The sequence below is a fragment of the Eulemur rufifrons genome, chromosome 25 (assembly GCF_041146395.1).
Source record: "Eulemur rufifrons isolate Redbay chromosome 25, OSU_ERuf_1, whole genome shotgun sequence".
Taxonomy (NCBI): Eukaryota; Metazoa; Chordata; class Mammalia; order Primates; family Lemuridae; genus Eulemur; species Eulemur rufifrons.
In genome coordinates, this window is record NC_091007.1 from 5434984 (window position 1) to 5451902 (window position 16919).

General features: G+C 34.7%; 1 protein-coding gene across 2 annotated transcripts in view; it reads right to left on the bottom strand.

The window, feature by feature from the left end:
• Positions 1 to 16919, bottom strand: part of UPF2 (UPF2 regulator of nonsense mediated mRNA decay) — a 95955-nt gene that overhangs the window by 21162 nt on the left and 57874 nt on the right. For both annotated transcript variants that reach the window (XM_069458979.1, XM_069458978.1), the window contains exons 12-18: positions 15396 to 15581; positions 13617 to 13820; positions 11997 to 12272; positions 9760 to 9943; positions 6197 to 6336; positions 1910 to 2014; positions 1506 to 1604 (exon numbers count right to left, since the gene is read on the bottom strand). In XM_069458979.1, the coding sequence (XP_069315080.1) occupies positions 1506 to 1604; positions 1910 to 2014; positions 6197 to 6336; positions 9760 to 9943; positions 11997 to 12272; positions 13617 to 13820; positions 15396 to 15581 (1194 nt within the window). The remainder of the gene's footprint in view (positions 1 to 1505; positions 1605 to 1909; positions 2015 to 6196; positions 6337 to 9759; positions 9944 to 11996; positions 12273 to 13616; positions 13821 to 15395; positions 15582 to 16919) is intronic.

Consider the following 16919-nt stretch of genomic DNA (forward strand, 5'->3'; position numbering starts at 1 on the left):
CACATATAAACACAATCAACCACTAAGCATATTGTTCTATACTAAATATATTATTTTTTTTCTGTTTAATCCTATATTTGGGCATCTTTCTTATTTGCATATACACAGAGCTGATTACATGGATATGCTCCTGTTATTTAATCGGTCCCTTATTGATAGACAAATAGGATTTTTTTCCTATTACAAACAATGAGACATCTTTGTGTATTTCACTTTTATAAAGAGAATTATTAAATAGGGGTACATTTTTAGATCAAATGGCACACCCATTTGACAGGTTTACTAAATTTCCCTCCATAAAAGCTGGACTGATTCACATTTACCAAATACAGATGTTTACCCACAGAGAACCACACTGGATACTATCACTGTGTAAACCTTAATATCTGATGGTCGATAAATGGGAAAAGCTCATGTTAATTTGCATATATTTTGATTACTAGTGAGCTTTGCAATGACTTTGTGTATTATCAGGCAAAAAAAAAAAAAACAAAACCAAAACTAGGTCATTCATATTTTCTCATTGGTCTGTTATAGCCCTTAGTTGTATAGACTATGATAAATTTTTTTTTCCTGGTCTGTCATTTCTTCAAGTTTCTTATGGCATTCTGTGCTGGAGGACAATATATAGCAAAATGATTGGGAACAGTTTCTACCACTACCAGCCATGTAGCCTCAAGAAAGTTTGTCTCTCCAAGTCTGTTTCTTTACCTACGAAATGGGAACACCAACAGTATCTGACAGCACTCTGTGAAGAACAGAGGTAAAGCACCTGATGTAGGGCCCAACAGTCTTCACAACTTTTAAACTATCTGATAGATTTGCAATTAATTCTGGTGTGGAAATAAAATAGAAGTACAGCTTTATTTTTTGTTTATTGACCATTTTCCCCCAACTGATTAAAAAATGTTATCTTTATCATATTATTAGATTCCCAGGTTTTGGGTCTATTCTAAGGACAGAAAAAAATAATTTCCCCAAATTACTATGACATTTTAAAAACCGCTAGATGGAACTTTCTATAAAATATGGTTTATTAATGTTATGAATACATTAAAAAAATAACATATCTTGAAACATTAAATAACTGATATTTCTCTATTTACATACGAGCTATTCAAATAATACATCGAACGTAAGGATTTACTAAATTAAATTTCCCCTAATGTTTATTTTCTGCACAGTTTGGCTCCTAAACAAGCTGCAAGAAAAAAGTCTTACAAATAAAGAGATATGACTTAAGAGAGAAAAGGAAGACTTGCATAACGAAATTACTCTGTTCCAAGTCTTATGTTGGCTGCATCTCCCCCCACTCTACCTCAAAGAAATGTGCAAATCAGCATGTGGGATGCAAGAAGTACTGGCAGCTGCAAGCTGTACGCATGAGGAAAAGCTGCTGCAGAAGCAGACATTTAGACAGTAGAGACCCTCACATTAACCAGAATTTAACATACTACAACGTTTTGTATTGAGAAGATTCTTTGGAATAGAGCAGCATTTAATACCTGAAGATTTTCTAGCATCATTTTATCCAGAGCTTGAATGAAGTCCTCGTCTTCTACACAAGGTATGTGCTTAAGTCCGCCGCCTTTAATCATTACCTCCTTATTAGAACAGAACAAAAATAACAAAATCAGACCAGGAATTTTAAATGTTTTATATGGCAAAGCCTTTTTCTATTGATAACTTGTTTGACATAACTCAATGAATAAGTGAGTAAAATATATAACATTACTAAATGTTAAAATAACTTGTTAATAAAGAAAATGGTTAGGAAAACAAACTGAAAATGACTTTCCAAAGAAATATTTTTCAAATAATCAAAAGAAATTAAACTTCAGTGGCTAAAATTCAAATACTATAAAAACGTTGCATAATTTCAAAAAGCAAAATTTTCAGCCCTACGTACAGTATTCTCTTCATCAGTTTCATTCTCCTTGTTGGAATCTGTAAGGTAATCTGTATTCTCCTCCTCTTCTTCCTCTCCCTCATCATCGTCATTATCAGAACCCTCCTGAAAGTATTTAACATCAGAAAATTAAAACACTGAAAAGGGTTACCACACTTTACATGCCTTACAAAGACGTTAAAACTTCCATACAATTGTTTATTATTCAAGTTTCAGCCCTTTATGTAGTCTGCTTGCAATGGGAGGGCAAGGTCAGCTGGCAACAGTTAAACCTGTAGCTGAAAACCCATCTCCGTACCTTCTACTGATCTAATAATAGAGATCTGTGGTAGAAACTCTTCCTTGAGTTCCAAAAGGAATGAGTTTCCTGAGCATTTTGTATTTTTCTACTCTGAAACTAATATAAAGAGACTGAATTTCTCATGGTAGTTCTTTAATACCGTGCATTTGGAAAACTCTGTAATGGAAACCAACAAAAAATTCAAATTCAACATCATTACCAGCTAAAAGCAATGGCATAGCATTACATTTTATAATGCACTTCAGTTTTGAAGGTGCTCTCACATGCTTCATTTTGTTTGCGCTATCCAGTTCTGAAGATGGAAGGATAAGCTTTATTGTCCCCATTTTAGATACGAAAAAACTGGGGCTCAGAAAAGTTAAGTGACTTGCCCAAGGACACCCTGCTATTAGGCAGAGGAGCTAGCCATTCTGCTGCTTTAACTGGTGGCTTTCAAGCACTATATCCCCCCAAGCCTCCCCGTCAGTTCCTGCCTCGCCTTCCTGCGATCAGCTGAAACCCCTTTTCAAATATATAAGATACAGGGTAGAACCCTGAAGGATTTTTGAAGGGCTCGACGCACACAGGGGAGCTCCACCAAACTGAGCTGCTCCTCGCTGTGCCAAGATGACTGAGACATACCCAAAACAAATGATTTAAATTTGTTACATTATCTTTAATATATGTAGTAATTATTAATAATTCCAAAACCCCAACAGTGTATTACTACTTACTATAGACAGCTGAAAATTTATTTAGAGTTCCTAAAATGTGAACATTTCAAAAAAAGGAACAAAAATAAATTATCTTTTTCTCCAAATGCATTAACTTCTTTTTGAATTTTATAATTCAAAATTAAATTTGCAAGAGATCGCTCTTAAATTTGCCCTTGAAAAAATGAATTATTTCTTAACACTCAAAAGACACTTACTATTCACAAACTAAACTAAGCTCAAATGCATTGACCATCCCCAACCTTTAATTTTTATATTACTCTGGCAATTTAAAATGCATTAATTTTTCAAATTAAAATGTTGAACCAGAACTCTGTCCTAATCCCACTGTACACCGATACAATAATAGATGGAATTAGGAAGTGGTCATCAATGGACCACAAAATCTAAGCTGGCTGGGACAGGAGGCTAGGGAAAGCCCAGCGTAAGGCAAACGGCTCGAGTTCAAATAACGGCTCTGCCACCTACTACTTTGAGATCTCGGGCAAATTATTTAACCTATCCCTGCCTTAGTTTCTCACCTACGTCACGGGTGGTAAGAGAAATGGTATAATATGAACACAGTACTTAGGACAACAGCCATGAATGATAGATGCTCAGTAAATGACTACTATTGCTATTGTAATAATATTAATCTTGTACTTTCTGTTGATAAATTATACAAATGCTGCAGAAAATTAGTTTTAGCATAAGAACATTTACTTTAAACAGTTATCTTTAACTTACACAGCTGATCTTTAGGAGAAAATATTCTGGCAGGTGCTAAGAATAACTTCAAAAAGTCATATAAAGCTTTAAAAAATTAAGGACCAAGATGAAAACAGAACAGTAGCATTTTTTTAAGAGTTGAATTCTAGCCCTTTTCTTTCTAATATTTATAGAATATCTATTACTCTTATTACTTTATAATCAATTCATCTTCTTTCTTTAATAAATTTCTCATCCTTATGTTTGGAGGGTAGTCATGGGAAACAGTGGTCTTTGGCAGGAGGAGAAGTGAACTTCATTTCTCTTAAAGGAAACCACACCTTTGACTCCTCCCAAACACGTGTATATAGATCCCACTGAACATTTTGTTTGCATTTCTACTCAGCAAAACACACTGTATCATGTACAATATTCACTCTCAAAATGGAAAAGTAAGCAATGGTTAAAAATGATGCAGCTGTCAAAATTTCAAAGCTGAAGTTTGAAAAGAAAATGCATTCAAAGGGAAAATATAGCACAATCCTTCAAATGAGAAATTAATAAAAAAAAAAAGAGTCCTTTTTAATGTCACATTTACCAAGGATGTTGGATTTATTAGGTACTGTTTATCTAATCAGTGCAGTAGCACAAAATCCAAAGATGACCGTAAGATTAGCCTGAGAATATGAAATGGAAATACTTTCTCATTTCCTTTTATTGTTATATTTAATAAGCCAACTCAAATTGTATTACTGAATGTTTCTATGGCAACCTCATTTTGAAAATAAGCAATACAATGTCCACCTATTATACCGAGAAGAATTACACAAACAGGCCAGGAGTAGTGCCTATAATCCTAGCACTCGGGGAGGCCAAGGCAGGAGGACCCTTTGAGGTAGGGAATTCAAGACCAGACTGAGCAAGAAGGAGACCCTGTCTCTACAAAAAAATAGAAAAATTAGCCAGGTGTGGTGGTGTGTGCCTCCAGTCTCAACTACTTGGGAGGCTGAGGCAGGAGGATTGCTTGAGGCCAGGAGTTTGAGATTGCAATGAGCTATGATGATGTCACTGCACGCTAGCCCGGGCAACAGAGCAAGACTCTGTCTCAAAAAAAAAAAAAAAAAAAAAAAAAAAAAAAAACATAAACATATTGCACTTTTAAATTTTTTGTTAATTTGTTTATATCTACTTTAAAGGAGTTCTAAGGTTGTAAAGAGAAAGTGATGGCAACTAACATAAAATACTTAAGGGTACCTTTCCAATGCCTGTAAATACTAGCCAAATATATAACCATACATTATTGTCTTTACTGCCTTTTCATAATCATTCATTTTTAACTAACAGCAAAGCAATTCATTTGATGTAGTCAAATCATACTAAATATTCAATAATAGTTACAAACCCTGAGGGCCAAAGGAAATACAGCTTTATGGATTTTTACTTCTAACTGTAGAAAAATTTACTTAACAGAAACTACTTGATCCTTTTTCTTTAACTCTAAATGGAGCTTTTAAAAACTCCAGTTTACAAATCTATCTTATGAATGCTATCAATTAACATTCCTTTAAACATTAAACAACCTACATTCTCTAAACATTTACATTCCATTTACTCAAATCAAAATTTTAAAATTGAAGTTCAATTTCCCCAAAACATTTAAATACTGATTACAAATTTAAACTTTAAAATATTTAATTAAAATCATAATTCCAGGGAAAAAGTGCTAATTTCATGGTTTAAATTTTATTTTCATTAGTATTCTATTTCTCCTCATTCATCCTACTTTTTTAAAAACTTTCTTTTGTTTCTTCTATACCCGTAGTAACCCATTTTCCAATCTACCTCCAGATTATGAAGCAAATCAAACACACTTTTTCATTTTGATAGAGCCCCTACCCTCCCTTTTTATTTTAGAGATGGGGTCTTGCTATGTTGTCCAGGCTGGACCCAAACTGCTGGGCTCAAGTGATCCTCCCTCCTCAGTCTCCCATGTAGCTAGGACTACAGGCACACACCACCACACCCAGCTTGATGGAACTTTTAAACTTAAGCAGGTTTGGAAGAAAACACTAAAGGATTAAAGCTATTAGTTTGAACCATATGCAAATGACATTTCGGTAAGTCAAAAATGGTGTTAAGAGCAATTTCATATGATTCAGCCTAATAGGGTCATAGAAACACAAAGGGCTTGTCAATTGTCATGATACACAATGAATTTCAGATTTCAAATACCATTAGATCTGGGAAAAATAAAGCAAGTTCATTAATATCTAGCCAGTAATTTTGTTTTTAAGACTGTAAAACCCGTAGGTTAAAAAATCCATATTTAACAGTGAGATTAAGACATACAGGATATCAAACAATTTTTCTTCATATTGCTTATATTAAATAAAAATGCTATGATCAGTATTTTACTTTCTTTAAAAATCCTTAATTAAGAGATTTTATAACAGAAATATACTACTGGTTACATTTACTGTAATAAAATTGAGGAGGAGTTCTTATGTATTAAAAAAAAAACTTGGTTCACATAATCAAAATACTCTTATACAAATGTACCTATTTGCTATAAATAAAAGTCATCACCTCTTCTTCTGGCTCATTTACTTCACTTTCATTTCCAGATTGTTCTTCTGTCTCAGCTCCCCCTTCTTCTTCTTCTTCATCCTCTTCAAGATTTTCTCCTTCTGTCATAGAATCTTTTGAATCTTTGTCATTTACTAGGCCTTGAAATGAGAAAACAAAAAAAAAATACATTAAAAAAAGATAAAGGCTAGTTTTCTACATTATACCACTTCATTTAAAAGTATGTATTAAGTAAAATAATTCAGCAGCCATTTCTCCTCAGAACAATGGTAAACAGAACAGAATTGAAAACTCTTGTGAGAAACATTTTTAAAAGTAAATGTGTAGGCCTACATTTCAACAAGGGAGTACTGACGAATTTCTTAACCACTACCGAAAAGAGAGAAAAAAATTGCGTGTGTGTGCGTGTGTACTTTTTCTTCTTTTCTTAGAGCTTCAAATTTTTGGATTATCCTGTTTATCTCAGTCTCAGATGAACAAAAGCAAAAAGCACCAGCACATAAGGAACAGAGTCGGCCATATGTAAGATACAACCTCGGCCACACTCTTTACCAAATGATATTTCAAGAATCTCTAAAGACTCAAAGACATAAAATCATGTCACTTTAATGGAGAAATCACATTTGGCTATCAATTTGAGTATCTGCAAATTAGGACTGAGGAAAGGCGGCAAAAAGACATAGCAGCTTTGTCACCATACGGAATATTTTTTTCCCTTCAATGACAGCATTCTCCTCCTAAGGGAACTCCCTGGCTTGAATCTGCTTTCACCACCCGTGAAATTTCACTGCCTAGTCATTTCACATTTCACATTTCACTGCCTAGTCATTCTTACTGTGTGAATTCCAGTCTACCCTCTCTACTTTCAAGATGTGTATAACACGGCCTCATGAGGTCTATTTCCCACTACTCTCTCCTAAGCCTTCACCTAGTTGGGTAAGACTCTTCCTGTCACAGAGCACACTGCCTTGAGACCCTGCTCATTCAGTACCCTTTTCAACAGAGAATACTCATCAGTAAGTACTTTCAAATCCCATCCATTCTTCAAGTGCAGTTTAAGTTTTACTTCATTCATAAACTATCAATGAGCACTTCAATCTATTACTTTTTCTCCTGCATTTATTACAGTGTCTTAAGTCTAAGCAACTGATTAAGAACTGACAAAAATATGGATACACGGAATCATTAAAGCAGGTATGTTCAAGTTTGGGGGGAAAAAAACAGAACATGAATGAAGCCCAGAGAGATTCATTTTAAAAGGAAAATAACAACTGAGAAAAAAAAGTTGATGTCTCAAATTGAGATTCTGTTAACCTGTATATTTTCTGCTCATCACTTAATAGTTTTTGTAGATATAAATAACAGATTTTATTCAGTTATTTATTCATTTACATAAACTTTAAAAAGCAAAACATTAGATTGTTGACTTTTCAAAGGCAAAAAATATGAAGTCAGGACTGTATAAACCTAAGCATTCTCAGTGAAAGTATCACAGTGGTGATAAACTCATGAAGCATGAAACTCCATTATACCTTTGTTAAGGTGTAATATGGATAACCAAATGGATAACCATACGGATGACCAAATACAAAATGCAGACAGTAAAATTTAAAATATTAAAATGTTAGAAGTGTACTTAGGAACCAAAATAAAATGCTGGTCTCTTTTAATCTGAGCTGCTTGGTGCCCTGGTTTTCCTGCTCATAACAGAGATGGTAACAATGGTAATACTTTCTTTCAGATTATTTTAATTGGTATTTCTCTGCTTACTAGAGACGATGAACATTTTCCCCACACAGTCAGAAAGAGCATGGTCTTTGAATTGTCTTGAACCTAGTTAACCTAGGGTGTTAATCTGGGCTTTTTCTAACTCAATTGTCAAATGTGAGTAACATCACCTCTATCATTCTGATAAATCAGCACTCAATCAGAACACCAGCTCTTCCCTGCCTTCCTTTATTTAATTATGTCATGCTCATTTATCTGCTGGGGTGTTCTCGTTTACTATCAATTTGCCTGTGCTCTTTATATAAGTGATAATAACCTAGCATGGAAACTATTTTCTTTTAATTTTAGTTATTTCCCATCCTTTGAAAGTTTTAAACACCTGAATCTGTCTACTTACATGTGCTTTCTTCTATCATTTTAAAATTCGGGAACATGAACACTTCTCCAAATATTTGATGAATAACCAGCTCTATTTTTAAGCTTTGAAAAATAACTCTTTAATCTCTCTGTAGTTTGATGATATCAGATGTGGCTCTACTTTAATTTTCCCCCAAATGTTAATCTATCGTCAGCCTATTTTTAAGAGTCCTCATTCATCATACACCAAATCACTTCTAATTTAATTGGAACTACTTCTGGGCCTTTTATTCTATTGAATTTATTTCTAATTTATGAAATAAATTTTTTTCTTTTAACATGTAATTTATTCATATGGATTTTTTTTTATTTTTACTTCTCTCATTACAATCCCTTATGATTTAATTCTATCTAGAACTTCCAAACCAGGATTAAATAATATTGTCTATGGCTATTTTGGTTTTGTTCTTAAATTTTAAAAAACTTCTGAGCAATAATTCTATCTGAATCAGAGGTATACTTAAAAATAACACAAGAATGTTATTTATAGTGGTGTAAAACTGCAAACAACCTTAGAGTCAAAGAGCAGGATTAAATAAATTACGGCACATTCAAACAAATGAATACTGCCAATTAATAACCAACAAAAGATTTAAAAGTATATTTAATGTCAGGAAAAAATTTCATAATATATTAAGTGGAACCAATCCAGTTGTAAAACTGCAAATACACATGAAAAAATTTAAAAGGCTAGAATATATGTCAAAATATTAAGACATGATTATCTTTCTGCACCGATATAGGTGATTCTGTTTTCTTAGTATTTTTCAAAATTACTGTCCAGAACATTATTTTTAAAAATATTAAAAACAATTTTTTGGCCGGGCACGGTGGCTCACGCCTGTAATCCTAGCACTCTGGGAGGCCGAGGTGGGCGGATCGTTTGAGCTCAGGAGTTCGAGACCAGCCTGAGCAAGAGCGAGACCCCATCTCTACTAAAAATAGAAAGAAATTATATGGACAGCTAAAAATCTATATAGAAAAAATTAGCCTGGCATGGTGGCACATGCCTATAGTCCCAGTTACTCGGGAGGCTGAGGCAGGAGGATTGCTTGAGCCCAGGAGTTTGAGGTTGCTGTGAGCTAGGCTGACGCCACAGCACTCTAGCCCGGGCAACAGAGTGAGACTTTGTCTCAAAAAAAAAAAAAAAAAAAAAAAAAAAAAAAAAAAAGGAGAGAGGCTGACAGGACTGTGTTTTTCCATCATCCGGACTTGCTTCAAGCCCTGAGTGACTTTTCCTCCAAGTGGAGATTATTTAATGAAATCAAGTATTCCACACAGGTCTTATCTAACACTTTCATGTAACTCAACATCGCAAACACAAAGTATACAATGTAAACTCTGACTGATAACATTATAAAGCAAATTCTAGAAACAATCTGCCAAACATCACCTTCTCTCTGTGATTAAATGCTTACCGAGTTTTATTAAGAATTCTCGTTCCAAGTCTTGCACCTGCCTGACGGATTCTTCCAGAGAATTACAGAGTTTCATCTTTGGTCTTAGCAATTCTAGTGTATCACTGATCATGTAATCTATATCAATAGGAAATGGATGGTCTTTTGTCCAAACCTCCAAACTTTTCTTCCACCAAACATAACGCTGATAACAAAGGAAAAATAAATTTAGCTATAAGAAATCAGTAACAAAAACATTTTAAAATAATAAACTTTATTGTGATGTTACCTAGTTATAATAACTAAACTAAAAGGTTGTACAAGATACCATTTCTATTAAGGGTCAACAGCAACGATTCTAATCCAATTATTTCCCTCTATACAGTTTTTGAGCTACTTGGTAGCTTTATTAATTACCTTTTTATTGTAACTATCACAGCTTTTTCAAAGGCAAGGAAAAATTAAAAATAAAATACCAAATAAATTTTCAAGTACTCTGAAACAAGGCAGAAACCCATACACCCACAGCCCAAATGGGATTTACGTATTTAATTTTACAAAAATAACCAGATTCAAAGCCAAAGTTTTGATAAACTTTTAATATTTTCTCTGAGCTACCTGCTTTGATTTTTTAAGAGCCAATTAAAGTATCTGAAGATAGGATTTTTGAAATATATAAACATTACCAACCATCCACAAGCATTTAGTAAACATCTACTATGTATATGGCAGTGTGTGTACACTGCCCCTCTCTACTCCTAGCCTGGTTCCCTCCATTTATTAATACTTTGTACTTGGTCTAATTCCTAAATTTATATTAACTGAAAGCACATCCCAAGAATTTACTGCTTTCTCAACAATATCCCCAGGTGATATGCACATTCAAGTTTAGAAGCACTGCTCCAGGCTACCCTTTCCACCTGGCCTTCCAATACTTAACTGTACACTCCAGGATCAAGGCAGCACACACTGACCTCATCTCCTAGGCCCGTCTCCCATTCCCTAGACAGATCTCTGCCATGCATTTCTGCCTGTTAATCAACTTGGAAAATATTTTTGTCTCTTTCGGCTCCTGGATATTTCTGAGTGGCTCTTTTCTCTCAGCCTGGGATGTCAGAGTGAATCCAAATAAGGATTCTCTTCTGAAAGAAATTCTACTTTAGATGTTGTTATAGCTGCCATTTTGCAGCAAAACTGTGGTTTTTTTAATACAGTCTCCAACTTAAGATCATCCTTACATACAACAAGGAATCTGACCTTCTAATATGCAAACCCTTTTCCCCATTTGTTGCTCATTAATTCAGAAAATAAGTGAATAGTAAGTTGCCCTCTATTGTGAAGGTTTGGTAAGAGAAAGTTAACAAACTATAATTCCCTCTAAGAATATTTATCCCCACTTAACACTAGCCAATATGTGGATGTATTTTTGATAACTCAAACTATAATATTAAATTTATTTTCTTCATTAATGAGTAAATGAAAATCCTAACAATTGTGATTATACAGAATCAAATGGTACTACTGGTACTTTATTCATTAACATCTGAAGCACTTGATAGCAAGCTGTTCACTGTAATCAACACTTATAGCATTGTATTTTATGGGAAATAGTAATTGGACTCCAACTAATTAACCTACAAGTTAACTTTTAGAATACAAACTTTATAGAAGTTATAGGGTTGCCTCTGCATTTGTATCTGAATTTAATCTATACTGTATCTGTTTTAAATCGCAAGTTTATATAATTAAACAAAATTAAGATACGGAAAGCACAACCCAAGAGTTTACGAATAAATGAATATTTCTTTCTGTGTTAAAAATAACATATTTTCCCCAGAAGTGATAGGTTCTTTCTCCCTCTCCCTCCGACAAAAAAATTAGAACTTTTAGAAACAAGAGTTTTGGACATAAACCGGAATACAGATGACTGAGAAGAATGTTATCCAATGTATAAAAATCATAAGTAACTTAATAAATACGATAATTTATAAATTACTGCACCAAATTCATAAGCTTTACCAGAAAAATTCCCAAAATTAATGATCAACTATCAATCATGAAAGTTAAAAGCAATTAAAATGTTTATGTAATAGAATCCATCATGTATTTCTAAATCTCTAAAAGCATCCTCACATGAAGAATAAATACAATGTAATCACAAACATGCATGTGGTATATAAAGAGTCTTTCTCTAATATTTTTACAACACATACAATGTATTATGTGATGCCCAACGGCATATTTGAGCTTATGTATACCTGAAAATATACAAGGAAGCAGTCAAGTTTTCGTTTACTGGAACCTCTGTCAAAGTACTGGCCGCAGGTATCCAAAATAGTGCATACTAGTCTAATTCTGAAAAGATGCTCTGGAGGGTCCAGTGAACTTGGAGAACCATCAGGGTTAACACCAAATGAAGTAAAAGAATAAAGAGTTCTGAAAATAACAGCCGATTCCACCATTCGGTAATTATAAAGTTCTCCTAAGAACTTGGCACTGCTGATACGCCTCTGATTAAATTTCGGTTGATTAACCTAAAAAAGAACAACAACAAAACAGATTTTCAATAAATAGTAAATGTATTTGAAAACAGGTTGAATTCCCCTCTGTAATTTGACAATATCAATTACTGAAGGAACACTGAACAGAGAAACAACACGATTTCTTTCCTCCTTTTCTAATAAGGTGGTCACTGCTGGGTGTCCTTTATCTCTCTAGGAAATGGCTATTTTTAAAATGCTTGAATAAAAAGAACATGTTAGGTCAGGCGCGGTGGCTCACGCCTGTAAACCTAGCACTCTGGGAGGCCCAGGCGGGAGGATTGCTTGAGGTCAAGAGTTCGAGACCAGCCTGAGCAAGAGCGAGACCCCGTCTCTACTAAAAAATAGAAAGAAATGATCTGGACAGCTAAAAATATATAGAAAAAATTAGCCAGGCATGGTGGCGCATGCCTGTAGTCCCAGCTACTCGGGAGGCTGAGGCAGTAGGATCGCTTGAGCCCAGGAGTTTGAGGTTGCTGTGAGCTAGGCTGACACCACGGCACTCTAGCCCGGGCAACAGAGTGAGACTCTGTCTCAAAAAAAAAAAATATCATTCTCCCCATCAGTCCTGCATAATATATTTTGTCTGTAATTAGTAAATTAAGGAAACATAAGCCTGGATTTTACAGGAAGAGGGAAGTGCTTATAGGGAATTCTTATAAAATGATTATCAATTTTTTTCTACGTAGTAAGTTTATAGATTCTTATAACTTGAATCTTGTGACTCTGAGATAATAAAAATTAAAATAGTCTTCCCAACTAAGCTTAACAAGGCTTGAGAAAAAGAGGCAAAAAATACTCCAGGCTGGGGTGCCATGGCTCACACCTCTAATCCCAGCACTCTGGGAGGCCACGGCAGGAGGATCGCTTGAGGCTAGAAGTTCAAGACCAACCTGGGCAATACAGTGAGACCCCACCTCCACAAAAAATTTAAAAATTAGCCAGGCATGGTGGTGTGCACCTGTAGTCTCAGTTACTTGGGAGACTGATGTGGGAAGATCACTTGAGCCCAGGAGTTTAAGGCTGCAGTGAGCTATGATTGTGCCACTGCACTCCCGTCTGGGTGACTGAGCAAGACTTTGTCTCTTTAAAAACAAACAAACAAACAAACAAACAACAACAAAAGAACCAAAAAACACCAGTACTAGCCTGAGAGAAAACTGGGAAATATGATACACCAGGGCTTGTTAACAAATCACTAACTTCAATGAAGCAGTAGTAAATGACATTATATGAGAAAAAGGCAGTTTTCACATTAGTTTTCAACAATAGGATTTAAAGGTTGTTTAAATTCTCCACAAACTCCAATTTGTTGACTTTAAAGAAAGTCTTTGTTACCTCCATTCCTAATCGAATATCTTCTAAAACTCCATCCACAACATGAATCCCAACATCCTCTTGGTAGAGCACTAGTCCGGCTAAGAGGTTGGCTACACAATGAATACTATTATATTTCACATTCCATATGTTTATCATACAACAAATAACATAGTCTTTCACTTCTTGGTCCTGCCAGGGCAACTTTCGCATCTGTCTCAAAACCTAAACAAAGAGAATTCTGTTTAAATTATTAAGATAAGCACATAATAGTCTGACCAAATAATACAGAAATTTTATTATGATAGAGAACTTTTGAAATTGAAAATACTTTAGAGATCAGCTATCAGCCTCTTCATTTCAGAAATAGCAAAAAATGAGAATTTCTAATTATGACAAAATTTATTCTTATTTTTCCTAAATCTTTCTATAATACTCCTAAATTTCCTGGAGTTTCCAGGTCTTCGGTCTAATAGTATACAGTCATATACTCAGGTCACTGAAAGAAATACCCAAGGTTTAGCAAAAATAACATGCTCTCTTTTGTGCATCACTTGATGTAAATAATACATATTTTTTAAATTATTAATTTCCAAAAAATAAATAAACCTAGTTGGTTAAAAGAGCACTTAAGGTGGAGGACATTACATCAAGACTGACGTTGCATGACAACCCCAGTTCCCTCGTGTGTGAAATAGGGGATAATGACAGCACTTACATGTCACAGCTTACTGTGTAAGGATTAGACAAGTGAAAACATGTGAAATACATAGGAAAGTGTCTGGCACACTGTAAATGCCCCATAAAAGTTACCTATCACTATGCGGAAACCTCTCCCAATAGGAAAATGAGCAGAGCTCTACCTATAATCAAAGTCTTTCCATTTTTATTCTGGAATAAAATGGACACTATTGCAGAATGCAGATACTCATCCCTACTCGCTATTCACAACCCATCTTTCAAACACCAAACGTGTTCTTGCGCCAGCTTCGCTGGAAATGTCAACGTCTTCTCCACCGTTGAGCCTTCTATTCTTTACAAACGTCTAGCCAACTCTAACACTGTTTTAAACAACTACTGCCTCTGACTTGGGAAGCTGGTTTCAACTTCAAAGCTGTACTATCTTTATCTATCACCTTCTATCCTAAAAAGAAAAAAGTTCTACACTGTCATTCACAGTGTTCTACACTGGCTACACTATATGTCAACTTGTAGAATTCACCAAGAAATTTTTTTTTTTTTTTGGTTCAACACATCGTACTTAAAAGTGAGTAATTTAACAGAGTAAACACAATAATTAAGATATTAGGTCAGTGGTTTTTAACCTTTTCTGGAAATTGACCCTGATTGAGAATCTAAAGAAAGCTACACATCCTCTCCAGAAAAATACAGATAGTCACCGAGATTCAAAATGATGAAATTTCAGAGGTATCATGGGCCTCTTCAAGTTTACTGAATGTTAAGAGCCCCTGTACTCATGTAAAATATTTAAGGGCAAATGCATTATAGAATATTAGAGATAAAGTAATACATATTTATATGTATATCAAGTATATAATTAAAATTAAATTTAGTAGAGTCACTATTTCAACCAGAATGAGAAGTTATCATAAAAGGGTTTTGTTTACCTATGTCCTAAATATTATAAACCATCATATGAATGCTTTCTTAAGATGACTTATACAGAATCAATCATAATGGAACTTGGGATCTACTTCCACCTCTCCCAGACTTTATATAAGATTAGCACTATTACAAATCTCAAGTTGACTATTATTGTATGATTTCATTAAGATTTACCTTCTCGGTGGTAACCTTAGAGAGATCCTTGTACAGAAGTTTCCGGACATATTCCTGGAGAGGAGGTCGTTTCTTTTTCACAGTTTTTTCAGCTGGAGGTGGGTTGCAGTAGTAATATGCATTCTCTACCATCGTAACATATCTTGCATCAAGATGCATTGCTTGCTTTTTTCTCATCATTTGCTCCTAAAATAAAAAGTCCAAATTAATAAAAACACTTTAATTCTAAGACTTCTTTATTCCTAACTAAACTTCTATTCTCAGTGATTTAGAGTCTATTCTAGAATTCTAGATTCTATTCTAGAATCTATTCTAGATTTAGAATCTATAGATTCATAGTCTATCTAATCTATGACTTAGATTCTATTCTCTGTTTAAAATTTCAGGATAAAGGGTTGGAAAAGAAAAAAAATAACCACTAGGTATATCTAAGAGAATGTAAGCACAGTAAATGCTATACCATTACTCATTTTTATAATGTATTAGTCCATGACTACTCAGCCTTAGGCCTCATCCAATAAAATAATCAGAGAACTTAACTATTAATGTAAATGTAACTTTATCCATAATTTTGGCAAACTATATAAACTCTAAGGAAGGCAGGGTTCAAACATGAGTGACTGGAATTAAGGACTAAGAATATAAATAAAGGTGTGACTCTGGCCATGGCTGTTCCAAATACAACTGAGAATAAATTTGTTCTCAAGTCCTACGTCATGCAGTCTTGTACCAGACAAATCTGACGTGTCTCTACAAACAAGAAAACTAAAAGCCCCCAAGGTCTTACAGCTTGTTTAGGGTTGCTTGGCATCAGCTCCGAGGAGGTAACTAGAAAGCACAGATCTATTCAATCATCATCTACTTTAGAATCTCTCAACCTCAGCACTGTTGATATTTTAGATCAGATAATATTTTTGTTGTGGGGGACTGTTCTGTGTATTGTGGGATGTTTTGAGGCCAGCCTGGCCTCCACCCACTAGGTGCTAGTTGAGAACCACTGGCTAGTTGAACATCTTCAAATAGCACTCCTAATTCTTAAAGCAGTATCATACTAAGCATTAAGATTATTGAATTTATTTGGTCATTCAAGAAACATCTATTTGGCATTTACTAGTCCTAAGCACTATGCCAGGTGCCGGAAACTCAACAGTGAACAAGACAGACGTGATTCCTACCTTCATGGACCTTAATAGTCTGGTGTAGGAAAACAGAAAATAAGCAGGCCAACAAATAAACCAATTATTAGTCTTTCCAATAATTGTAATCCGTAGTATGAAGTAAAATAACAAGGTACTAAGATGAGGAGTAACAGGAAACCTACTTTAGAGTCAGGGGTGGGTTTGGGAAGGCCTCTCTGAGAACGTTGACACTTAAGCTAGGATCAGAAGGATGACAAAGGGCTAAAGAACCTCAGGAAGAGCACTCACGGGAGAGGGAGCAGCAAAAACAGAGGCCTGATGACAAGAGAGTGAGATGTCACAGGCCCTAACAGAGGCCAGTGTGGGGCCAGCACGGAGCGGCATA